The 24831-nt window shown below is 40.2% G+C and overlaps 4 protein-coding genes across 7 annotated transcripts; 2 read left to right on the top strand and 2 right to left on the bottom strand.

Moving 5' to 3' along the window:
- Positions 1-455: 455 nt before the first annotated feature.
- LOC124329485 (sodium-independent sulfate anion transporter-like) lies at positions 456-7035 on the bottom strand. 4 transcript variants are annotated; one of them, XM_046788545.1, is made up of 12 exons: positions 6760-6883; positions 6321-6621; positions 5987-6182; positions 5512-5732; positions 5231-5408; positions 3657-3839; positions 3290-3451; positions 3024-3164; positions 2663-2850; positions 2378-2440; positions 1921-2103; positions 456-873 (listed from the first exon to the last, which is right to left on the bottom strand). In XM_046788545.1, the coding sequence occupies exons 1-12, from the start codon at positions 6846-6848 to the stop codon at positions 721-723; spliced, it is 2058 nt and encodes a 685-aa protein (XP_046644501.1). In that variant the 5' UTR covers positions 6849-6883; the 3' UTR covers positions 456-720. The 4 variants fall into 4 exon arrangements, with proteins under 4 accessions (XP_046644501.1, XP_046644502.1, XP_046644503.1 ...); XM_046788546.1 differs by lacking the exon at positions 2378-2440; XM_046788547.1 differs by lacking the exons at positions 456-873; positions 1921-2103 and having other exon boundaries at positions 2398-2605; positions 6760-7035.
- Positions 7036-16296: 9261 nt separating this feature from the next.
- On the top strand, positions 16297-18779 carry LOC124328314 (kelch-like protein 18). Its single transcript, XM_046787041.1, has 6 exons — positions 16297-17315; positions 17450-17609; positions 17684-17823; positions 17895-18142; positions 18213-18413; positions 18481-18779. The coding sequence occupies exons 1-6, from the start codon at positions 16464-16466 to the stop codon at positions 18587-18589; spliced, it is 1710 nt and encodes a 569-aa protein (XP_046642997.1). The 5' UTR covers positions 16297-16463; the 3' UTR covers positions 18590-18779.
- Positions 18780-18990: 211 nt separating this feature from the next.
- LOC124328834 (protein SMG5-like) lies at positions 18991-22372 on the top strand. The gene is made up of 10 exons (XM_046787644.1): positions 18991-19325; positions 19397-19619; positions 19688-19920; positions 19993-20071; positions 20131-20237; positions 20302-20461; positions 20529-21722; positions 21788-21933; positions 22010-22164; positions 22220-22372. Exons 1-10 carry the CDS (start codon positions 19249-19251, stop codon positions 22276-22278), a joined length of 2433 nt encoding a protein of 810 aa, XP_046643600.1. The 5' UTR covers positions 18991-19248; the 3' UTR covers positions 22279-22372.
- A 5-nt stretch (positions 22373-22377) lies between these two features.
- On the bottom strand, positions 22378-24822 carry LOC124328835. The gene is made up of 4 exons (XM_046787645.1): positions 24745-24822; positions 24244-24677; positions 24097-24184; positions 22378-24037 (listed from the first exon to the last, which is right to left on the bottom strand). Exons 2-4 carry the CDS (start codon positions 24418-24420, stop codon positions 22506-22508), a joined length of 1797 nt encoding a protein of 598 aa, XP_046643601.1. The 5' UTR covers positions 24421-24677; positions 24745-24822; the 3' UTR covers positions 22378-22505.
- Between the last annotated feature and the right edge of the window lie 9 nt (positions 24823-24831).

Genomic DNA, 24831 nt, shown 5'->3' with positions numbered 1-24831 from the left:
CAGATCCTATTGAGTATTTCATCTGTGAAAGTCCTTGAAGCATTGAATTGAATCATGACACAAGGTGTCATTGATAATGTCACCAATTAATCTCAGCGGTAAGATAAGACAATAACAACGACGGATTTATCGTTCCATCTATTGCTAGAGATGGACAATAAATTGCAGCATCAGATTTGCAGCAACACCAAAAAAAAGAGGCTAGCCGCGAGCTTCTCTTTTTAACTATTCTAACTAGTTTTGTTGTTAGACTACTTTTGTTTTATTTTTACTTTTACTAAGCTGCTGGTGTGTTCCTTTGCTAGTATAGTTAAATATTGACAACCTTGAGTGAACTAGCTGCAAGCTATGGACACAAGTTTAAAAAAAAAAAAATTAACTTGTGCAGATGAAAAGCAACGTCCCACCAATGAGAAAGAATATAGGGTCCATAAATGATGCGCCAAAAATCAACATTTACCGTCAAATTTTCATTGTATTGTACATGTCAACTTCAGTTTAATATAAAGAACAAAGAAACCATCATCTTTCAATTCAGATCGTATAAAATACGTAACATAATCTATTGCAGGAACTTGCACTTCAGAGGGGGGAGAAAACAACGCACCGTCAGCACACGACAAATTGAGCGCTTGAAATCGACTTTGATTTAGAAGCAACTCTGTAAGTAGCACAGTTAGTGCACACATTATAAAATAGATCAAATTTTCTTAAAAAACACTATACGGTTACGTTATGACGGGTTATTTGAATAAAGGCCGAAACGGGAATGTCCATAGCCGTCGTAAGGTGTTGTTGAATGACGTCGTTGGCTTTGTCGAATATAAGTGTGTGCTCTCTCTTCTGAAGATCCGCGTAGATGCATTTAAGTACCTGGGGTAGTTCAGAAAGAAAAGGTGGCAACTGAATTAGCAACATTTTTTGGTTGTCGTCTCCGTAACGAATAACCAAGCGCAAAACAAATAAGCTATATTACGCAACACGACTTTCATTGGTCGGGTCAAAATATAGTGTTCGGGTCATTCATTCAACATAAACTGGTTTGACGAGTTGCTCAATGCACGCTATCACTACTTTTGTTCTTAGTTAGATCGTTACCATTATTAGAGATATGCTAAGTATTCAGTTGTGACAATAGAAAGCAAAGCAAACCAGCATCAAGCACGTTAAGTTGAGCAACTTATTATTAAAGCGGATAAAAAGCGAGTTTTCTATTTCGTTTCTACCATCAGGAGCAAAAAGCCGAGCGAGAGCTAGCCCAAGCAACCAAGCGGAATGCAAACAATAGAGCTGTTATAAAGTGAAGGTTATAAAAATATCTGATAAAGGAAATTAGAATGTCCCAGACGTGGCATTATTCGTAATAGATCACATATTGTTTATCCTTCTGTATGTGGTGACCCAAGTGCGACAGAGTCTGGACCGCAATAATCTAGACATAAATTTACCACATTACAACTGGATTACTTAACGTGATAAAAATTCGTCCTTCTACACGTACACGCAGGGATAATTTCCGACACGAGTATGGGCAAGGTATGCAAGTCGAGAGAGGCCATAAATGAGTTCTCTCTTGCTGCTATAAAAACACGTTACCCAGGATGGCTGGAGAGTTTGTGACGTCTTTTGAGATCAACCGATAACTGGATTTTTTTTTTTTTACTCACTGAACACATTTGGGAATCATCACCAGCATACATATTCAATCGACTCGTGGTAGTAAGAGTTGAACTAGGTACGAATTGGTACAGCTTCCAAATGAATAATGAATCTCGTTCACCTTGAAGAGCTGGCACGGGCGATCGCCGAATAATTTTTTTTCTCGTTTGGTACAAAGGGTGTGGCCATCAAACAGGTGACGATCAAACAGATAATAGGCTCGTCGGCACGAATGGGAAGAGAAACCAGACCAAAACTTACTTTGAGCGAAGTGTAGTCCATTTCGAGGACACGCTCCAAGTCGGCGATGATGATGAGTTTCTCGCATCCCTCGTCGTGGATAACCTCGTTGATGCGACTCCGGAACATCTCGATGCCGGGGAAATGTAGACTTCGGTCACAGATTAATCTTATCCTTTTGGCTTCTATGGCAGAAGTGTTGACCTACATATTTGAGCAATAAAAATGGAGAAAGGATGTTAGCAATTTGATTTGTGAAAGCGACGTACGTATATCAACCGACCCCGAAACTTGCATACCCAGTGTTATTTCAAATAAATAGAAAAATGTCTTACATATGGTAACCAAGTCAGTGTTAATATAACTAAACTAATAATGAAGGGATAGGTCAACTTGGAATTTCGTCTGCATTTTCATGGAACATACGTACGTAGTTCGGCTCGTAGCTATAATGGCTATTATATAAAAAATGGCGTACCAATTCACGGACAGATTTTCGTTGCTGGACCGGGATCGGCCTCGTCGCATGACCAAGCACCAACTGATACGAAAAGGGGATATCTATCACGTCATCACGCATTTTGCCACCTTGAAACTACCCCTATTTATCATTCTAGTCTGTTGCGTTTTTCAACAACTGGATCGCGCTCCACCCGCCTTTTGCGCGTTTTCACTTGACAAACACGAGGCTGGCGCTGGCCTTTCTCTAAATTAATGGAGTCTTTTTTTCTTTTAAAGATGAAAGATCTCAGAGTGAACTCACCATAGTCGATTCCGGCGTCGATGTTTTGATGACGTTTATGGCCTGAATTTCTCCGACAGAGATTTTTGGCTTATTTCCCAAGTGCAATAGGAGCAAAAGGTGAAAGCCAGCCCCCAGTATTATGCCAAACTCCATGTTCACGAAGAGGCAACTGAGGAAAGTAATCACCAAGGGAAGCAACTCGATTCCTACGTAAATAGAAAATCGCCATTAGCATTATTGTTCCAAAGCAGAACGGAGAAAGCTTTTCCAAACATTTGATTCAGCCCACTGGATGGTGCTCATTCAAAATCGTCTGATTCCATACAAAAACTCATAAAACAATAAAAAAAAAATTAAATTCGTTCGGCTCGAATAGTACTTCTCGATTTCCACATGGGCTTGATTTCTTCGTATTCTACCAGAAACATAACGGATGAGATGACAACGGCGGCCAGCACAGCTTTGGGTAGATAATAGAATGCTGGCATGAGAAGGCCAAGGGCCAATAGGATCACACCGCCTAATAGCAAATGTCAAAATGAGAAAGGCTTTCTTTCGTCGGAGTAATAAAAACGCCCGATTCAAATTGTGTAAAATGATCGGTGAGGGAATGAATGAATGATGGATAAGGTGGTGAAGACTCACTCGAAAAGACGTTGACCATAGGGGTTCGTACACCACTCGACGATTGAACAGCCGAGCGTCCGAAGCTGGCGGATATTGGCATGGCTCCAACAAAGGAGCCGGCAATGTTACCGATTCCAAGACTGATAATCTCTTGAGTGGCATCGGTACTTTTGCCGTGAGCTTGGGTCAACGACATTGTGCATCAGAGATGTTTCGGTCAGCCAGTCGGCCCAGCAGTCAATGAGAGATAAAACGAGAAGAAGAATGGATAATATGTTAGCATGAACTCGTTAATTCCATACATTTGGTAATAAACGTTGATTGGGGAAAAGTGGTCAATTAAGTAAGATAATTAAAAAAAGGCCGCATCGTATACGGAACCTACAATAAGTTTTGGCGATGGCCACTTGCTCCAGGATAGAGACTAACGGGAACAGGACAATGCCCATGGCTCCTATTTCGGCACAAATGTCTGAAAAATTCAAAACTTGAATTTCGTCGTCATCCACTTGACGCTCAATTTGAAATGGCGGTAACTTGAATGTCGGCAGTCCTGGCTCAATATCACCTGTCAAATAAAATAATTGCATCAACTTGTAGATTTTTGAGTTTTACATGATAAACTCTAATGGATTTTTGACTGACGGTTTTATAATACGTCGCCTAGTACAAGGTAAAACATTTGAGGGTTGTTCTATCACGAATGAAAATGAATATCGCCTTTATTCGCTTGATCGTTTCCGTCTCAAATCAAAATGTGTACCCGCACACGAAAGAAAAACCCAGGTTTTTTTTTCTGCTCCTTTATCACGTAGACGCCTATTCCCCGCGACGTGTTTAACCTTCCCTCACGCAATGCGATAGTTAATCTTACCTTCAAAAAATGTGAACACATACAAATCAACGTTATTTTTTTGCTTTTCAAGAAAAAAAATTGTGAGTTCTAAGAGAAATAATAGGCAATCCCCTTCTTGTCGGTCAGATTCTTTCAATTCAGCTATTTCCCTAATTCGTTGTGGTGCAGCAGTTTCTGTGTCCTTCAGTCTCGATTGACTGATGACGTAATAGAAATACCGCAGGTGCCAAGCATCAATGCCCCGAAAAGAATTTGTTGCCTATTAACTTTCAAGAAATCAGGAATTCAAAAATCAGTGAGAGTTCACAGCGAGGCAGTGCAGTCGTCACAGAGTCGAGATTTCTCTCAAATGATTGATAGACGACGATTCTTGTTTTGGGTTGGTACGGTGACGAAATCTACTCTGCCGTTCGTTTCGGTCGGGCCAGTCTGTCGTGTCGAGTCGTTTGGGACAACGATACAACCGAAAAACGTGATGGCGAATCAACAAATCTACCATCACTCGCCCAGTTCTTTTTTCTTTCTCCGGTTGAAAACCGTGAGCTGTAGACGTCACGACCCGACTTGGAAATGTATGCATTGACTACTACTGGTGATTCGAAAAGAGCGTTTAGAAATCGTTAGGACCGGATTAGCCAAGGCCGGATCAACGCATATCATAGCCCGAAGGTTAACCATGACTATAAAGCGACGTAACAAAGGATGAAAGAGAGGAACGCCCAAAAGATAGCCCAAAAGATAGCGAGTCCCACCAGACCGCCCCAGTCACCACAGAAAACAGAAATAAACACGACGATTGCAATGCGAACGCTTTTCATCTACTACTCCGCGCATACAACCATAGTTAGTTGATTCCAGCGAAACCAGTTTCGATTGAAAAGGTTAGACAAAAAGAAGATCGGACAAATAACAAAAAAAACAAATGAGTGACAGACTAAAAATAAAAAGAGCAACCGAGCTGAACAAAGAAATAAAGTAAAAGGAGGGGGGCTGCAAACTTGCAACAATGCAGCTCTCTCCAGGTTTTTTTTTGGTGCACACAAAGTATAAAAAGGAAAAAAGAAAAAAGAAAATAAGAAAAAACGGCGTTTTTCTCGGTATACCTGACAAGGTCAATTGATTCAATCCATTTATTTCCAACAGGTACGCTGCCAGACAGCTGAATATTAGAACAGAAGCGTTGCGGCTGGATGAAAGGAACCACAACACCCGGGAAATCCAGCGATTTTGTAAACAAGACTGTCCCTTGAAGACCTCGAGATTCATCATACAGTTGAGCTTCTTTAAAAGTCCATTGAAAATAGCAAATTATAGGGGGAGAAAAAATGAGGTAATCCTTATGTTCTAAAATTAGAATTCCGAGAACGTGTGTGTGAGAACTTACTCGCATTATGAGCAAAATGAAGATTGTTAGGAATCCTAACCCGGCATCATAATAGTTGATGTCGGACAGATTTTCAAACACTCCTCTCCACACGCCGAGGAAATTAGATCCTTGGAACTTGAGTCCCAAGAGCCCTTTCATTTGCGTAGCGATGGCGGTCAGCGCAGCCGCCGAGCAAAATCCCGAAATAACAGGTGCCGATATTAGATCGACGATAAAACCTGTAGAATGAATTAGATCAGTAACAGCGGGTATCAGGGCACAATCACGTAATCGACGAGAAATTTTAACTTTTCGTTTCGTTGGAAATGGAGCAGCCAAGGCAACAAAAAAAAAAAAAACCGAAAGTTGAAACAAGGGAGGATTTGTGCGGGACAGGAGTCGGGTGAAAGGGTTGTCGGACAAGCGAAAAACAAAATAAAACAAACAACAACAAATGCTTGAAGTAGGACATGCATGTAGAGCGAAATCTTACCTAAATTCAATAATCCAATAATTAACTGGATAACGCCAGTGAGAAAGGCTAGGATGACGGCGTAGGCGACTCCGCCCTCGCTGACGTAAGAATTGATCATCAAGGCGAGAACACTGTTTGGACCGACAGATATTTCTCTGACGGTTCCAAAGAAAATGTACATCAACGGGCCCATAAAAGCCGAATAGAGGCCGATCTAATTTTGGTATCGATACACATCCAAATGTTCTTGATGTAAAAAATTGTTCACTGCAGACACAACAAATAACGCGGAACAAGAAAAAAACAAACCAGGAAGAAAAAAGCAAAGTAATAACGTGCGGGGGACACTCACCTGTGCCGGAAGGCCAGCCACCGCTGCGTAGCCGATGGTTTGCGGGATGGCCGTCAAGGAGACGGCCATGCCAGCGTTGGCGTCAGACAGGAGCTTGGAGAAATCATATTTAGTGATCCAGGATAAGAAAGGCAACCGGCGATAAAGCAAATCTCGTGTACACGTTTTCCGCCATCGCTTGCACACTCGACGCCTCTTTTTATGGATTTCATCAACAAAATGACGATCTGATATCCAGGTGCTCATCGTGCTCCGGCTGACGATGGATAATTCGGAACCTGCTCCGTACATTTTGGCTTCCCTATTCGTGGATGAAGAAATTCCGTATTGAGAAAGGAGATAACAAAAACTAGCGATACGATCGTGGTGGTTGGATGAATAAAGGAACTTGTGTGTGTGATGGAACTGTGAGAGGATTTTTTGGTGTTTTCAAACGTACATCCTGCTGTGGGGAGATGGTTCGGTCCGAATGGCAGAAGGGTCCTCCGGGTTGAAGGGTCCTCCTGGCCTTATGCACCACTGTGACATGTTGAGAAACTGATCGCACGAGCTACAGATCAACGTCTTTTATAAGTTTCCAACTCTGCTAGGAGCAGCACCAGCGATATGGGCAGCTGGTTCCGAGAGGACAACTTGCTCCTTTCTTCGTCATAAGATAGGGCCACTCCCTATGGCTTGCAACAGCCAACAAGAAACCTACACACACAGCAGCAGATCAAGGGGGGGACCGCAAGAAAACAAACAAAAAACAAAATAACGACAGCTAAAACGTCTATGCTGCAGCGGGGTGTACCTCTGTAGACTATAATAGCAAGAACTGCTACAGTCCAACAGGATGTGGAGGTAAAGAGAGAGGGAAGGGTCTCTGTGCAAAGCCCGAAAACCAGTCACAACTGAACAAGCTGCTGCTCTCCTAAGACGTTGCGCGCTGTTCAATTTCACTGTGCGCTTTTTGATTTGCATTCGGGTATTCCGCTGAGCACTTTTTTTTTGTTTTCTCTCTTTCGAGGGAGAATTTATTTATTCCTTTTTTCCAGATATAGATCAGTCTCTCAACCAACCCCATTCTCTCCCCGCCCAGACTCCCTCCGCCCTCTCACTCCCGCTCTCTCATTCCTCTCTTAGATATGCATGTTCGAGCAAAAGCTCAACGGCGTTTCGATCGTCAGCAGCAGCAGCCAGTATGCTCGCAACTTGCAACAAGTATAAGCGGCTATACTGGTTTTCACGATCACGTCCTTGGCAGTTCCAAGTTGACCAGATATGGCCAGAAAAATCCCTTTGTTTCGAGAAAAACTTCAAAAAAAAACAAACAAAACAAACTCAAAAACCAAAAAGAATTGCGGATAATCGAGCTTTGAATATTACCCAACCGGTTTTTGAACATATGCAAATGCAACGTAGGAGCTGTAGTTTACACATACACATTTTGATCGAGTATGCGCCGCACGGTCCGTGTACTCATTTCTGGAAAAGTGTGGGCGTCTGATGGTGTCGTTTTTTTTTTCTTCCAACGAAATCTTGAAGTGCTCAACAGCATCTCAATAACCCCTCATTTCTCATTTTCAATGCCAGAGGATGGAGCTAGATCGCTTCAATGTTTTGCATTGCATCCATTTTCGTTCTGCTGGGTTTTCATGGCAGACTCGTATAGAGCTTGTGGCGTAAGAGAACTATATCGTTTCGGCACGTTCGTCAGTCTACGTTCACTTCAGCTCTCGACGAGGTCGCCGAGCGAGGATTAGATCACGCGATTGCCATTCTTCTTTAGCTAGAGTATAGTGCGGCTGTTTTAGCTGCCGGCCTGCCGCATCGCAACGCCCCGTCAAACAATGCAAGTCGACAAGCATTTCCACTGAAGGCTGAATACCAACAAAGTTTCTTTCTCACAGTGAGAGATGTAGAGGAAATGCATTTGCCAGCAAAGTGCAAATAATTGTTTCTCTGCGATGACCCTTTGCTGAGACTCCTCAACTCGACCCCTACCTCGCGATCCTTATCCCGGCCGTGGAAACTCTTCCAGTTCTTCTTTGCTATTATATGACTTGATGTCGTTGTCGAGATTGATGTTAGATAGCAAATCATATGGCAGTCACAATGAATCGACTATTTGAGCAGCGTATACACGCTGTTTACTGCCCGCTGAGTTTTCAGTACAGACGGATCTGCTCCTGCAGAGTATAGACGCATATAAATACTATGGCTTCTCCCAGACGCAGCAATTTTCTCATCTTCCTCGCTCTTTTTTTGTCCAGCAGTCTTTCCTACGGGGGTTTTCGCATGAAATTCGGTTCTTTTCATCTCCTTTCGTTGTATTTTTTTAATTTCTTTTCTCAGTGGGTTTCCCGCGTCTAACAATCGAGCTATTGGGTATATACGAATTATCGCCAAAATAACGTCCAACGAAAGTACCTATATATACTGATGTTGTTTAACGAGGGGAGAAGTAATTTCGTGGCCCAATCAACAACTTTCCTCAAAACCTCCCATATAATTATTATTGGATTCTCGCTACGTTGTATAGCCGCCGTCGCCGCTGCTGTGCATTCTTCTTCCTCCTTCTCTTTCTCCTTCGAGTGCAATTGTTCAGCAAGCGCAGCGGGCGGCTCGCTGATGGAGAACGTCCACCACCAAAGTCTCGAGCGGCATTCTCTTGGCCCTCATCGTGGTGGTACCTATTCTCTTTCTCTCTCAGACGTATTATACAGAGAGAAAGAGATGCGGATTAGAAACTGTAGCGGAGAAAACGAAATCGTCTTCTCCGCATTTACACGCAGCCTATAAAAGAATAGAGTAGCACATTTACTATATAAAGATAGCTGTATATAGGTATAGGACTATAGGTGTATAACAAAAGGATAACTCTACGTAAAGGAATAATACAGAGCGACCTCAATTTCGCTTTGCGAGTTCTCAGCGAAAGCCGTGAAAAGCTCATGACGTAGTTAGCGCATATTTAATCAAAAGCTCTACATTTGTTAACAAACTGCGCATATACAATATCTGCCGTAGAGTCTGTATTAGGCATATACAGCGAGTCATTCTCCGAAACGTTCCATTTACAAACAACTAAGTGAATGGAATTCGCAACTATAGCCTATATTCACGTATAACTGTAGAAAAAGAAAACGGCATTTGATGTTTTATAGAGTGCGCGCTGGAATTCATTCAATCACACGATTCAACCAGGATAGCGACGATGAGTTGCATTTATTATGCTAACACGTTATTCTCAGATTGCAAGCTGATGATGAACGGCAAAGCGGATCTGATCGAGTGCCGTTGATTGTGTCACGATCAACGGCCAGGACATTTGAAAAAAATAAAAAGAACCACGCGAGGCATTGAGCCGCCGCCGCCACCGCCTCCGTTGCGCACTTTCTCAAAAAACCGTTTTGTTGCAGCGTCATCATTGCGTGTTGTTTCGTTTTGCCCATGTATGTAGTTGTAGAATACCGTCGTGTATATAAGATAATGAATTTAAGCGGTCGGCCGGGAGAATCTAATCGGGGGCATGATTGCGATTTCGTTCGTCCGTCGTGACATGGGAGTGTTATTCAGAAACAAAGGCGTCTATATATGCAACTTGGTTCCCGTTGTTGCATGTCGAGCCGATTCCGTTGGAGAAAAAAAAAGAAAGAAAGAAAAAAGATTTGAAAGGACACGACATATACAATGGTATTTCAGAATACTCGTCAGAACGGTTTGTTATAATTAAAGGACATTTGCTTGTTTGTTTCTTTTGTACAAACGTTTCGGGCGCTTTCTTTTGTTCGTTATTGTTCTGCTGATGCCGCCCGCACGTTATTATATTAAGTACAAGTTCTTACGTGTGCCGCTCGGTACACACTCTCTCTCTCTTGATACGTGCATTTATATTTTGAAGGTATGCCTGAACGATCGTTTTGATAGAGTTTGGTCCGCTTTTTTTGTCTCGGCTATATACGTATTTACATGGGTTATGGCTAGTGGCGATTCGACCAGTAGAGTGACGAAGACAACTCTCCCTAGTCAGACCGACATACATCTTGTTCTATATTACCTCGAAGGTAAAACCTCTACGCCAGCGCCGTGTTTGTATTTGAAAATGGAAGAGATTGTCGCCCAGCCACTCGTGTTGGGTTGCGTTTTGCAGAGGTCGGCATGCTTGCTGTGCCGATGAGAGAAAGAGCTGGGGGGAAAAAAAATACTCGCAAAACGTAAATCAGAGTCAGGGCTATCCAGCTCTCGTGAATTAACGAGAACCGAGTAAAAAAGGCTTATAAAAACAGATAGGAGAGAATTTAACTCTGGCACGAAGTTTAATTGGCGTTTGGGCGCGTGTGCGCCTGCCTGAGTGAGATTTGCATTCTCACTCGCTTTTAATCTATCAAGTGCTACTGGCTATGGCGTCTAACGTGTTGACGGTCGTCGACGACAACCGACACAACACTCTGAATGATGCATTGGCGACTGAACACACAGTTTTCTGGGTCAATTGAGCTCAAATGGGGATTGTTTGCCCGCTTTTCGAGGGTTGTGCGGGTGGAGCAAAAAATTCAGTAATTTAGCCCACGGTGGATTATCAAACATTGCGAATTTAGCACGTTTCACCTGGATGGTGTGTAGGTATTACATTTATGGTCTTATATTTACACTCACGTGATACGTGCACGAATAACTGCATCATTCTGCACATGCACACACAAAAAACAGACTACGCAACAGATGATGGTATAACGCATAAATTTCATCTCGGCTGCTGCTGGAATGCTTGCCTAGGCATTACAGCCTATTTCACAGCTTTCACAGCTCATTATAGTTGGGAAATAACGACATTTCATCATTTCAGGAATTGCGGTATTTTGTGATTGGGTCATTTCCATATACGGCCAAGGTTTTCCAATCCTTCCTTTTCCGGATAAAAACAAATGACAAAAGATTGCAATCATCGGTGAATGCTCCAACCAACATGAGGAGAGTCAAAATCTTGAATCGTCACGCGCCGCCAATCGTGACAGTAAGAAGGACACCTACGATATTACGTTTCATTACACAGGAAAAGAAATTGTCCCCCCTGAGTAGGTATTAATATATACTAGAGCGCGTGTGGCTGCTATTTGACAATCAAAGTCACCGTTTCTTTCTTTTTGGCTAGTTTGATTCAATGATTTTTGTGGGTTTTCTAGGTCAAAATGCGTATGTTGGTGTTCTTGAAGTCGAAACAACACAACTCTCTTTTTTTCTTTTTTTCAAAATCCCGCACACACTGCTGATTGGTGCGGTAAATCATCCACGCCGTTTCGATCGAAGGAGTTCCCAGATTCCTATCTTTAATACGTGCAATAGCGGTATCTAATAAAACAATTTTTTAAATAATTTATTGGTGTTATAAGGTGTAGCCAAAACGATCTGAATCAAGTGCATTTCATTTAACTATGGCAATTTTTTTTTATGTCAATGTTGTTTTCATGTGCGCGTTCTCCGTGTCCACATATATTCTTGGAGTAGGTGTGGTCATTCCTCTCGTTGCGAAAGAGTTGGGAGTAAAAAAAAATAAATTATCTGCGAAAACCCGAGCGAAAACCAGAAAGAAAATCGATTAATTTAATAAAAGCTAAAATACACAGTTACATAGACAACAACAAGAAAAAAAAACTCAGTCCGGCAAGGTTATTCTACAAGGCGGTTTCGATTGAGCGAGTCTCTCTCGTTCGGTTGCACCTCGGTCACGTTATTATATTATTAGTTGCATTATGCTGCTCTATAAGAATGAGTTTGATTTGCACCTGCTGCAATTGCATTTTTAACATTTTGGAAAGAAGATAATGAGAAAATCAACCTCGCTATTATTCATCCTCTAATAGAAAAAGGAACAAGGGGAATCGGTCGTTTTGTCCGCTTTAGTTTTTTTTATGTTGTACGTGTCATTTTTCAAAAGCAGATAATACTGAGTCAAGGAGAGGGCCTTGCAGTAGTCGTGAGGAGCTCTAAACGTTGCAAAAGTTCTGCCTGCGTTATTTCCGCTTCGTTCCGGACAACAACCAAGTTCCGCTTCGTGACGTCTCAGAAAAAAATTGGCATTCAGCAAACGACTTTGTCCTTTTAAAGATTGACTTCCCCATTAATTGTCACCTGATTGCAATCAATAGCCGGACACTGAGTATGCGTACGTAATACTTGACAGCAATCTGGTTTACCTTCCCTTTCCTTTTTTTGTTGTTGTTGCTGTTTTTGTTTAAAAAAGGAAAATTGCCAAACGATTTCATCGCTTCAACGAGCGTGACGTCCAAAACAAAAAACATTTGTCTAATCTTATCTGTCGTCCATCCTGGTTCACCCTGGTTCAAGTGGTTACCTAAAGACGTCAGAGAGTGTGGCATCATATCGAATTATTCTGAGCTGCTGCTGTACGACGCAATTTGGAATTCATTCGAACCAGTTTCTTATTTTTCGAACGATACGATGATGATGGTGTTCCCCGAATAAACCGTTGGTTGCTGCACAGACAAGTTTCCGGGAGTTGAAGGGGGACTCACCTTTCCCCCCACCTTCTTTTTGCAATATAAAAAAAGACCAGCTCTCAGCAGTTCATCTGGTTCAATCTAGTTCAACTGGTGGCTACAGACGTCATATGACACTGCACTAGATGCAATAGCACTAACGCAACGCAATTTTGTTAATCCTTTGAACCAGTTTGAATTATTTTCGTCGAAAAGGTGTTCCCCATTTACATCTAGTATCCGGTTGAGAATTCACCTTTCTGTTTTTTCTTTCGTTTTGCGTCATCACTTGCCACTTCCTCATTTGCTTCAGAAAGAGATGTTAACAAGTTAAATATGAAAATCACGAATCGGTAGAAGGAAATGCTCTGTAGAGTCTTTCGGCCTCTAATTTAGCTATTATTTATTTGCTTACCTTCTACATTACACTATACATTCCCCATCATCGCTAGCCATTGTTATATTGCCAAGACATGCGGTTACTATATTTTTCGTGTCTCCTTTTTTTACGATTCCTTTAGTAGAAGGCTTCGAGCATCCACACCCACAAAACAGCCTTGTACGGTAATACTGACCGCCAAAGGACTAAACAATAGTCGTAAAAAAGAGCCACCGCCTCCAATACATTTGAAATCAAAGGCAATTGAATAAATTGTCACAAGGAAGCAAAAAAAAATGACGTGGAAATTCCTTGCGCAATCAAGGACACTGATGGAAACGAAAATCAAATGTCAATGACGAAGATGACAGTAATAGGAATTCCGGAAATACCAAGGCAACGCAGCAACAGCAGTGCGCAGACTTGGGATTAATTGATCATTAGGAACATGAGTGTCAATGTAATGCCCTCAAGGAATATTGAAAAAAAAACATATTGGAAATCCTTGTCAACTGTTCGGTCAAGTAACTCGGCAGTGTTCGGTTTCACGTTTCGTTGTCGTCCTTCTGCCGACCGGTTGCTTCTATCGCACAATCGCATACATTTAAAATTACAATATTGTAGAAAAAGAAATATACTACACGTGTTGAATGGTAAACAGGGTGGAGTCGTGGCATTTTAAATTTCTGTTATTATGCTGTAGCCTTGAATGAGTTATCTATAGGAAAGAAATTTATCCGGGTTTATGCTTCATTGGACATGCGGTAATTCCAAATTTAAGACTGTCTAATAATATAATAAAAGGTGACACTTTTCCGAGACGTTAATTTGAGACCTTCACAATTCCTGGCAAAAAAAATATATAAAAATGTGTTGTACTCCTGATAATTGTTCCCCACATTTGGGTGTGCCGTTCAAGTTTTACTCGGACGAGATTAGTTGTCAGTGTCAAACTATAATAAGTGGTTAAGAAAAATAATGTTTCCAGAACAAAACTGATGGTGTAAAATGATTATTCCCGAAATAGAGTGATAGCAACATATTGAGTTGAAAACTGGTTTAATTCCATTGAATGTGATGTGTAATAAAATTTAATATTCTGATGGATTGCTTTCAAGTTAATCAAGCGACGTTAAGTATTGACTGTGAGCTTTATTTAATGTAGAACAATTGCGATTGTTATGAGGTCACTCTTGCATTGCGGAAACAGCCGAGCATATTCGTTTCGTAAATGGCCCGGAGGATCATCAGCTCAGGTTACTGGTTGGTGAACTGATGACATTACCTAATATAGGGACGATGGACGAGAGAGAGAGAGAGAAAAGGGGCTTGGGAAAACCCTTGTGTTTAGATATTCCAGTTTATTTGCATAGCCAATCAACGACCTCTCTCTCTCTGATGGTATATCTTTGTTCATATCTCTTTAGGCGCTTTTTCACTCTGCCGCTCTCTGCCAGAGGATTCACGAGTGTTACCCTTTGGCTGGTTCTTCAACATCTATTGTCCAGTAATCAGCTGCTGAAGTTAAGTTGGCAATTCATCCCAACAATCATTTCAACAACCAGAGAAAGGAAGGGGAAAAAAATTGGAAAAGGAAAGAAAGAAGTTTAAATGTGCAATGTTTCTTAGTCGTGCTGAATAGTTGACCTCGTTTTCTCCTGGATTCCTATGAAATTGTAATCGCATAGGGTATACAGTATACATAATTTCCAAACGAGTCTTGAAGCCGGGCCACGAACCTATAAGAAAATTCAAGGGAGATTTGCTGCCTGCAGAGTATGTAAGGTGACAAATCGTGCATACATGGAGATTAAAAGGGAACAGTGACAGCTAGCAATGACCGCATGCATCGCATACGAAAAACAATAGACCCGGTTTCTACCTCGTTGAGGCGTGAAATCGTGAAATCTTGACGACGGGGAATAACGACTCCTTATAGCCCCCGTTACATTAATTTCTTCAAGGCTGAGCAAAGTCATATGTGGGTCCACTTCGATCATGAGATTCATTAACTAGAGGTTTGCAAGGGCCCCAGCCAAGGATGCCCTGCTGAACTCTTCTATCAAGTCCTTTTGACCCTGAAAAAAATTTAAAAAAAAATTATAATTGGATCGGTTCATATATAGAAGGAATAAGTGGACAATCTTTTCCAGTTTTCTACGCTGCCCAGTAGTTCTCAAGAATTGCGTCGAGTTGTGTTCACTGATCCCTAAGGGCGTCTCTCAAACAAGAACTGCACCTTACGGCTAGTCCATGGCTAGTCATTACCAAACTTGAAATTTTTGATATTATAGATACGACGTCGTCAATCCGCAATAATTACAGGGCTGGTTGTCATAATAATAAAACTCGATAATTTCCATTATTTTTTCTCTACTTGCCCCATTCTCTTTGGTTTCAGATTAAGCTTTAGTTTCCTTTTCATAGCTCTACTAATAAATGTCCCCATTCTTTCTCTGACGTCGTGACAGTCAAATTAATCGCATTTGATTACGAATTTATTTTTGATGGGAGAACCAAGTGTGATTGTACTTTTCTGTCTCAAGTTCATAATGCACTAACGCGGAAGCCTTGCAGCCAGATCAGTTAAGGAATATTTTTATTTTTAGGTAGGGTTTAGAAATATGGGAATGCGCTAGCTGCTCTAGTGCGTATTTGAATGTAGTGCTCCAATAAAATATCGACACAAAAGGACCAACTCCATTTTCAGACAACGATATGTCTTTGCCGAAATAGAGAATAATCACCCTAAGGTTCTTTTATGCTTGAGATCTAGTGTGTACTATCGCAGCGGTACACGCCCAATACCAGAAATTTTTGTGTGTACAGGAAACACAATAAGAACTTATGTATCCACTTAGATGACGAAAGAATTTTATGATGTCCTTGTCTTTGTATGTGAAAAATAAGCTAGCGCCATCCATCATAAGCTTTCAAGTTTTTAAAGATGAAAATCGCCTTGCTGTTATCAACCCCTTGACTGAAGTCATGGCCAATGTTCAAGAACGAACGGAAGGATCATGCTTCTCATTTAGTTATGTATGTATTTTTATCTTTTTTATTATTATTTTTCGTTTTTGTTTTGTTTTTTTGAAATTGTTTTATTTTTCGACGCTAGAAGGCGCTGACGGCAGTTTGTGATGAGGATTTTGTGTTGACATTTGTGTTCGTGTGCGATAAAAATGTTATAAAACAATTTGATAATTTTCATTCTTGGAAAAAATACTGTGACCTTAACTCATTTCTAAATTATATTTATTATAACGAAAAACTGTACTTGTCATGGCTGAATCGTGCACAATGAGTGGTGGATGTGTGATGTTTCAACAAGCTGATCTGGCCAGCAGTGCTTTCCCTGTTTTCGAAGAAATTCGAAAACAAGGGAAGCTATGCGACGTCACTATTAAAGTGGACGACAAACTATTCAGCGCCCATCGTATAGTGCTGTGTGCTACCATTCCTTATTTTAATTCCATGTTTACAATTGATATGGTAGAGAGTAGACAAAGGGAAGTTGAGGTACGAGGGATAGACCCTAGCGCGATGGAATCTTTAATACAATTTGCTTACAGTGGAAAAATCACCATTCATCCTGGAAATGTCAACAATTTAATGATTGGAGCAGCTTATCTGCAATTGAATCAAGTTCGTGATGCCTGTGCCGACTTCTACAAACAAAGACTAGACTGTAAAAATGTTTTGAGTATTCAATCATTTGCTGAGACTCTAAGCTGTACAGACCTAGTGAAAGCAGCTGACCGTTTTCTTGAAAAGAATTTTACTCAAGTAGCAGAAGAGGAAGAATTTGTTAGTATAGATGTCAGTCAAATGCAGGAGCTTCTCAACCGAGATTCTTTATGCGTCACTGAAGAGGGGGCTTTTGAAGCTTTAATACGTTGGGTGAAGAAGGACTCCGAATTAAGATCTAAACATCTTCCCAACCTACTAGCCCAAGTTCGATTGCCTCTCCTTAGTCCAACTTTTTTGACGGACCGCGTTTCGAAGGAGGAATTAATTCGCAGCTGCCATCGTTGTCGAGATTTAGTTGATGAAGCCAAAGATTTCCACCTGCTTCCAGAACGACGTTCGATGTTCAAAAGCTATCGTTGTCGACCTCGCTGTTTTGCCGATGTGGTGAGAACTAGAACTTAACTAAAACAAGCAAATGTTTTAATTCTTCTATATTAACATATATTTATTTAATATATTATTTATTCTTTTTTTTGTGTGCTTTTTTTTCATTAATTAATTTTTTTTTCAATTTCCAGTCGGGTCTTTTGTACGCTGTAGGAGGATTGACGAAAGCTGGCGACTCTTTAAGTACAGTCGAAGTTATGGATCCTGTTACTGGCAGATGGAATCCAGCAGAAGCAATGTCTATACGTCGGAGTAGAGTAGGAGTCGCCATCCTCCGTAACAATTTATACGGTATAAAACCAAGCTGAATGTTACATAAATTGAGATTAATTGTAACTGTACATATTATATGTTCTGATTGTTAGCCATTGGTGGCTACAACGGTGTTGACAGGCTTCAAACAGTCGAAGTTTTAGACGGACCCAAGCGAATTTGGCGTGGGATAGGTTCCATGAACTGCAAACGAAGCGCTGCCGGAGCAGCTTCCCTCCATGACTACCTTTACGTATGCATAATGAACCTCAAAAATCAATGTACAACAACAATTTGCCAATCGCTTGTCGAATTTGTCCGCAGGTTTGTGGCGGGTACGACGGTGTTACTTCGCTCAACACAGTCGAGTCCTATGACCCATCAACTGATTGTTGGAAATGTGTTTCTGCCATGAACAAACATAGAAGTGCAGCCGGAGTAGTGGCGTTTGACAATCACATATATGTTTTGGGTGGACATGACGGATTAAGCATATTTGATTCAGTCGAGAAGTATAACCCCCAAACTGGTCGTTGGACTCCCGGAGTCTCAATGCTTTCAAAACGTTGCAGGTTTTTACGATGTGGTTTTCATGTTAAATCCTTTATCGTTTCAATATTTTTTTGTCAATTTTAAACACAGACTAGGAGTTGCTGTATTGGAGGGTAAGCTCTATGCTTGCGGCGGGTATGATGGTTCAACATTTTTGCGATCAGTTGAGGTTTTTGATCCAAAAACTGAGAAGTGGAACCATGTTGCCCCCATGAGTGTTACTCGTAGTCGAGTGGCGTTGGCAGCTAATGCCGGTCGTCTTTGGGCGGTTGGAGGATACGATGGCACTGCGTAAATATTCTTTACTTATGTTCCGCTGATGAAATAAACGTAATTTTTTTTTTCTATTTCATTTCAGAAACTTAAATACGGTAGAGGTCTATGATCCGAAGATTGACAAATGGAGTTTCGGTTCTTCAATGTGCGCTCACGAGGGAGGCGTAGGTCTCGGAGTAGTTCCTTTATAATCCCATTGTTCAATTGAAACGAACTAATGAATATTTCTGATTTTAAACAAATTTTGATACTGTCACTTTTTAGCTTTTTTTTATTTATAAAGTGTGTGACCATGTTGCAGCTTTTAGAAATGCAATGTTCTGCCATTCAATAAAACCCTACCATTATGGCATTATCCCAATTAAATTTTTTGCTCTAAAACTATTAAATCATTTTCTACGGCGGGGCCGGACTTTATTTAAAAAATGAGTCAAGGGTGGGATTAGATCAAATTTAGCATTTTTTGAATTTAGATCATGGTAAAACTGGTTCTACATAAGTACCGTGATAAGTGGAACTTTCTCTTGTTTGTGATTTTCTAAAATTTCTATCTCTATCCACGTTTTTTATGCTCACCAGATGTCAGGTTAAATCAGCAGCAGAACCAGACGAGAGAGCATGAGAGTGAATTTCTTTTCTTTTAATGGAGGACTTTAGGAAAATTTGTTCATTTATAAATTAGACAATAATAGTTGTAATTGATTGAAGTTGTTCAAAGGCGGTCCAGGACCAGTCCAGGACGTCATGGAAATCATCGAGTTTCATAGCATATTTAGTCATTATTTCTTATTTGGTTGTAACATTTTCCGAGCTAGGGCTGGCGCTATCAAGAACAAAACCTGACCAAACCATGGCAGACAAGAACCTCAATTCAAAGGCGAGAATGGCTTCGTCTACCAATAATGACACTATTAAAAAACTCATCTAGTAAATCTTTTATCAATTTTATTTTAATACTTTGATCCCAAACCAAAATTTACATTATTTTGGTTTTACAGCTCAGCTTCAATATTGGTGAAACAGTTAGATTCAGCTGTTGCCAAAGCTAGAGCATGCAGAGATCTTTTTACTCCAGATATCATTGAGCTTCGAAGCCAACTTTCTTATCTCTGTGTGAAATCAATGGGAGCTGATCCAATCCAATGCCGACGTAGAGCTGAAGAACTTCTCTGGAAGAAGTGCTATTATGATGTGATAACTTCTACAAAAATTAATGGAAAGGTAATTACTGTGAAAAATTTTTATTTCCAATTACAGATTAAAAAAAAAAAAGAAAACAAAAATTCTAGAAGTCACCCCTTACTTCAATGGAAAAACTTTTTATTGGATATCACATTGAATCGGGAATTGTAAAGTTAACTGAGCTTATGCAAGATGTTTGCCAAAAGCTAAAAAATGTGGACCCAGCCACGAAACTTACACTTCATGTTTTACCACTCTTGGAGGTTAAAATCCTTGATTGTGAAACACAAAAAGAGTCCAAAGAAGAGTTTATGGAATCAGTCCAAAAGATTTTGGTTTGGTATGTTAAAAAATTTGTCATGATTTGAATCTAGGTCTTAACTTAGAGGCTAATTAAAATTTTTTTTCAAAGGTTAGGAGATTTGTCCCGCTATAGAAATGATTTGGAAATTTCTAACAGTGTAATTACAGCAGAGCGCTATTATCATCAGGTAGACCAAACTAATTATCACATGTGTTTTTCATGTCTGTCAACTTTTTATTTATTTAGGCAGTTCTTGTCAATCCTAGTATTGGTCTCCCTTACAACCAACTTGGGACTTTGACTAGTCATGATCCTTCCAGAGGATGTGAATCTATATTTTACTATATAAGAAGGTACAATAACACACTATTATGTTGCATCTGTATGTATAATGTTAATACTTGTTTTTCTTTAAAGCATGAAAGCCTTAAAAATATTCCCTGGGGCTGAACCTAATCTTAAGGCTTTATTAGTACGTCTTGCCATGAACGAAGACAAACTGATTTCCGCTTTTTCACAATTACTTCCAAAGTTAGTCTTTGTAGGCAAAGAAGAAAATACTTTTGAAGTAAGCCAAGTAAGTTGAACAAAAATTATAGTTTCAATGTACAATGTTTGTGCATTAATTAATTGGTTTTTAAAAGCTGTGTCAGGTGGTGTTGAGCGAAATTCAAAAACGACTCTGTAGAAGCGAAAATGAGAGTTGTAACCAACTTTTGGATTTGGCTGCCTGCGTGGTGATGTGTACTATAACTCCCGCTTCATCAAACCATAATCCAACAGCTGGAATCGCCTTCTGCTGTTCACTTTTCGCTCACGTTCTGAGCAAATTTCAAGACATTTTCCATCTAAGCTCTGGGAATGCTGACCAACGAAATGGAAATAATGCAGATAAAGAGAAAGAGCCCGTCTCTGGGAGTAAAGAAGAAGCTGATGAAGATGAACTGAGCGACGAGGAGGAAGAAGAAACTAAGCGCGCTAAACTGAGAAGAAGAAAAATTGGATCTGGATCGTCTGATCAAGAATTTTCAGAGGAAGAGATATTTTTAGAAAGTAACTCTGAGCAGGATTCTGAAGAAGAAGAAGAAGAAGAAGTTTTATCCGATTCTGGTTTTCATTCAGCTGAAGCTAAACTTGAACCGCTCATTGAAATCCCGTCAGAAGCTTTATCTCTTTTGCCGATTTTTAAACTCTTGACTGATTGGTTACAAGCCAATGTTCAGGTTGTTCAAGTATCAAATCAATCCATTCGAAAAATGTGGGCAACACTAGCTACCATCCTCAACGTGTTTAAACGCTGTCAGAAAGAAGATGTTGATCAGTACCAAAAAGTTCCTTTAGAAGAAGATTGGAAGCTGTATGGACTGGATTCTATGAGCTTATTCCATGCTCAAATCGATTTTGAGTCTGTTCCTGCACCATCCAACATTTCAATTTTAAATTCTATTCGGATCGAAAGAATTCTCCAATTTGGCAATTGGTTGGCAAGTCAAGGCAACGAAAAAAGTTTCCGACTGGAAAACGGAATTTACATATGTCCATCCGAAGCAACTAAAGATGAATCCCAGGAACTTGGAATGAAAGCAGATCTCATGATGAGAAACATGGCACACTTGTGGTTGAAGTCAGAAGTACAAGAGCTTGAACGGAGACTCTCACCTCAATTCAAAAGAAAAAAAAAGACAAACTTCGATCTTTCCACTTTATCTTACGTCTATTTGGTACCGGACGTCTCTGCTCTTTCAGATTTTACTCACCTCATAAAACAAGTGATCAAAAGCCAAAAGCTGATTGTAGTAGTACCTGATATTGTCATCTCGGAAATTGATCAACTCAAAGTATTTTCATTTACTTGATTGTTGATCTTAAAGCATTTTATGATTTTTTTTCTCTGGTTATACAGAGGGAAAGCGCTTCTGTTCGGGAATGCATTCGGTGGCTAGAAACCTGCTTTCGTACCGGCAATCGCTTTATTAGAGCACAGCGTCAAAATGAACACCAAGTCATCCCATTATTGACTTATCCGAAACGAAAAGATAAAGCCAACTGGTGAGCACACGAGCCATCTTTCTTAACTCTGAAGTGCTATTGATATTGATTGATTAACCTTCTGGGTTTCTTTAAGGACATTGTTCCAAATACTGGAATGCTGCTGTTACCTGGATACAAACCAGAGAAACGTTTATAAAACTAGCCAGAATTCGCCCATTGTACTGTTTTTGTCCGGCAACACGGCTGAAGACACGGATCAACAAACCAGAGGGATTTGTAATTCGATTGGTAAGCACACATTTCAAAAATTATGTTGGCCGAAAATTAAACATCTTTATTTTAGGTGTTGAATTTAAAACTGCAAATTCGTTGATGAAGAAAAGTAAGACGAAAAAACGCTGATACCGTCATGTATAACATTGAATTACGTATTACGTAGCCATATGTGTTTTGATTATTTGCTTGTATTGTAAGAAAAACATTTTGTTTCTCACTCTCTCCGAGTCTTAACCATGGACAATACTGAAACATCAAGAAGTAAACCGTAACTAAAATAATGAAGAAACCGCGAGGAAGTAACTTATGTTAAAACAAACACAAACAGCGCTGCCTTTCAAGTGAAGTAAATATTAAGAAGTTTGAGTTTCAGCGTCACGGATTTTGACTTTTCGAATAACGGTACGACAACGACAATGATGAGTGCATCTACCGTTAAATTTCTTGCGAACTGAAGTTTTCCAAGAAGCAACGCTTTGTTTTCTTTTTCGAGTAGTAAACTTTGGATTAGCTTGGTTATTACTATTTTCACTGGCGTTTGTAGTTCCGTCCTGGGTATGAATGAGGGAATGAACAGGATAGGTTGTGACTGTTTTGCTAGATGATTGGACTAGACGAATAGCTTCTTCCTTGCAATATTCGTGTTGATCTGAGACAATTCCCTCTGTGATCACAACAGCGTGTTCTTGCTTAGGGGGCGACACGTATTTTGAGAAGTCCATTGACGACCCATTTGGAAATGATGTGCCAGGAATAGAAGTATTCAAGTTAGAAGTCTCTTTCATAGGAACAACTGCGTTATTTACAATAACTTTAATTTTCTGAAGGGGAACGGATGACGCAAATTGCACGCGCCGTTGTTGAGCAGGAGTGACGACTAACGGCGGAAACATTGACCAGTTTACTTGAGCAGAATTATTATGATTATCAACGTTCGATCCAATGGGAGTTGTTTGAGAAGGTATTGTCGTTTTTGTGTCGGTGTTAATCGATGTGGAGCACGGTAAATACTGAAGGGGAGAATCTTTCATTCCAGGGATGCGTTGATCTTTTGTTGAAAATCCGACGAGGTTCTCCTGGTGTGTTGCTGTAGTAGTAGAGCCCAAAGTTGGTGTTGGGTAGTGAAAATGTTGGTTTACATAATAAGATCTGGGAGTTGAACAACCGGCAATGGAGGTGACAAGGGTATCTTTATTGCGTGGTGCATACACGCTAGAATCGTCATACTGCTCTCTGGCTGGAGTCGAGGCATTAGTTTGATTCTCTTCAGAAAAGTTCTTTACTCTATGCTCAGCTGTACTACTTTCTTGGTCAGAAGTATAGAAATGAACTTGTTTTCGTTGAGCAGGAGTTACGTCTACTGGAACAAACATTGAGCGATTTTTTGTTGAAGGAGCTTCTCGATTATCTGTTTGAGTTCGATTCTTAAAAATTGAGTTTTCTTGTATAATGACTGGTTCGTCGGTAAGGGGTGTCAAGTACGGTAAATTGTGAAGGTTGGAATTATCCCAATTTTGTTGACAAAAACGTCGATCTTTGCTTGAATGTCTTACAGTGTTCTCGCGATGTATGACGGGAGTTAGAAAACTCAAATTTGGTGTTGAAGAGTAAGGATTTGGGTTGAGATAAGGTGGAGAAGTAAAACATTCAACATTTGAGTTGCTGAGAAATGAACTACATCCTGACGGTGAACTTTCTTGTAGAAAAAGAACCTCACCAGGGTTTGAATCCTCATAAAGTTCATTAACCTTGTGACTTAATGGAACTTTTGTTTGTTCCTCTTCAGATGTGCTTGTTATGTGATGCTCAGCTGTACTTTCCTGGTCTAATGAAACGGGACTATATCTTGTACTTGATATTTCATCATTTCCAGATCCTTCAGTATCTATGTAGAGTAACACAATTATTTTGAATTTTTTAATGGAGTAATGTATTGATGTAGACCTGATGAAGATCCACAAGGAATGTTGTGAAATGGAGTTCCAATCCCAAAATGACGTATTGAGATATCATCATTTGAAACTGCCTCTACCTGCAAAATACATATTTAAAAAATACTCCCATCTTTAGTGTGATTAAATTGGCTGTTACTTTAGGAGGAATCATTGTAAACTTCTGTCCATTGTTTAGGGAAATTTGACCGGTTTGTTCAAGATCATCATGCTTCACGAGGTCAACGAGAATTATGCGACTCTGTTGTTGAAAGGCAGTTTTACGAATCTCAGTATTTAGCCGGAAACGGTGTTTGTATCCACCACTCCAGTTCATTTCTTTTTACTTCAATGTGACAATTAGAAAGCGAATACAAAATTATTCATGTAATATTCAATGGCTTTTACAGCGTCCTTCATGACCAAGAAATTTCTTGGAAATTCGATCTGTTTTGGCGCCGCAGCCGGTGCTATTGAAGAGACATCTGTTAAGAGAGGCGTAACCTCCTTAGTAACCAGGTTACCAGACAGACTTTTTCCGTAAATTTTGTTTTTGGTGACCTTTAAGGGGAATGGTGGGCCAGAGAGTACATACTAAAAAAAAACAGACACATGAATTATATATAAGTTCATAATAAGGAAAAAAAATTGGGGTGTATACGAATACGAATTCTGTGGGCCTGTGGCGTGCCTGTGGGCATGAGAATGATGAGATAGCTTCCATTTTATGTCGAATAGAAATGGCAAC

The sequence above is a fragment of the Daphnia pulicaria genome, chromosome 3 (assembly GCF_021234035.1).
Source record: "Daphnia pulicaria isolate SC F1-1A chromosome 3, SC_F0-13Bv2, whole genome shotgun sequence".
Lineage (NCBI taxonomy): Eukaryota > Metazoa > Arthropoda > Branchiopoda > Diplostraca > Daphniidae > Daphnia > Daphnia pulicaria.
Note: the sequence above shows the minus strand (reverse complement) of the source record. Positions and strands in the feature narration are given on the sequence as shown.

Coding starts and splice junctions, on each gene's coding strand:
- LOC124329485 (XM_046788545.1), bottom strand. CDS start 6,848: ATGTCACAGTGGTGCATAAGGCCAGGAGGACCCTTCAACCCGGAGGAC. Junction 3,452..3,656: donor GGCCATCGCCAAAACTTATT/GTAGGTTCCGTA, acceptor CGTTGACCCAAG/CTCACGGCAAAAGTACCGAT. Junction 2,441..2,662: donor CGACGCCGGAATCGACTATG/GTGAGTTCACTC, acceptor TTTTCGTATCAG/TTGGTGCTTGGTCATGCGAC.
- LOC124328835 (XM_046787645.1), bottom strand. CDS start 24,420: ATGAACTGGAGTGGTGGATACAAACACCGTTTCCGGCTAAATACTGAG. Junction 24,185..24,243: donor TTACAATGATTCCTCCTAAA/GTAACAGCCAAT, acceptor TGTATTTTGCAG/GTAGAGGCAGTTTCAAATGA. Junction 24,038..24,096: donor TCCTTGTGGATCTTCATCAG/GTCTACATCAAT, acceptor TACTCTACATAG/ATACTGAAGGATCTGGAAAT.
- LOC124328314 (XM_046787041.1), top strand. CDS start 16,464: ATGGCTGAATCGTGCACAATGAGTGGTGGATGTGTGATGTTTCAACAA. Junction 17,316..17,449: donor CTCGCTGTTTTGCCGATGTG/GTGAGAACTAGA, acceptor TTCAATTTCCAG/TCGGGTCTTTTGTACGCTGT. Junction 17,824..17,894: donor CCCTCCATGACTACCTTTAC/GTATGCATAATG, acceptor ATTTGTCCGCAG/GTTTGTGGCGGGTACGACGG.
- LOC124328834 (XM_046787644.1), top strand. CDS start 19,249: ATGGCAGACAAGAACCTCAATTCAAAGGCGAGAATGGCTTCGTCTACC. Junction 19,620..19,687: donor CTACAAAAATTAATGGAAAG/GTAATTACTGTG, acceptor CAAAAATTCTAG/AAGTCACCCCTTACTTCAAT. Junction 21,934..22,009: donor CGAAAAGATAAAGCCAACTG/GTGAGCACACGA, acceptor GGTTTCTTTAAG/GACATTGTTCCAAATACTGG.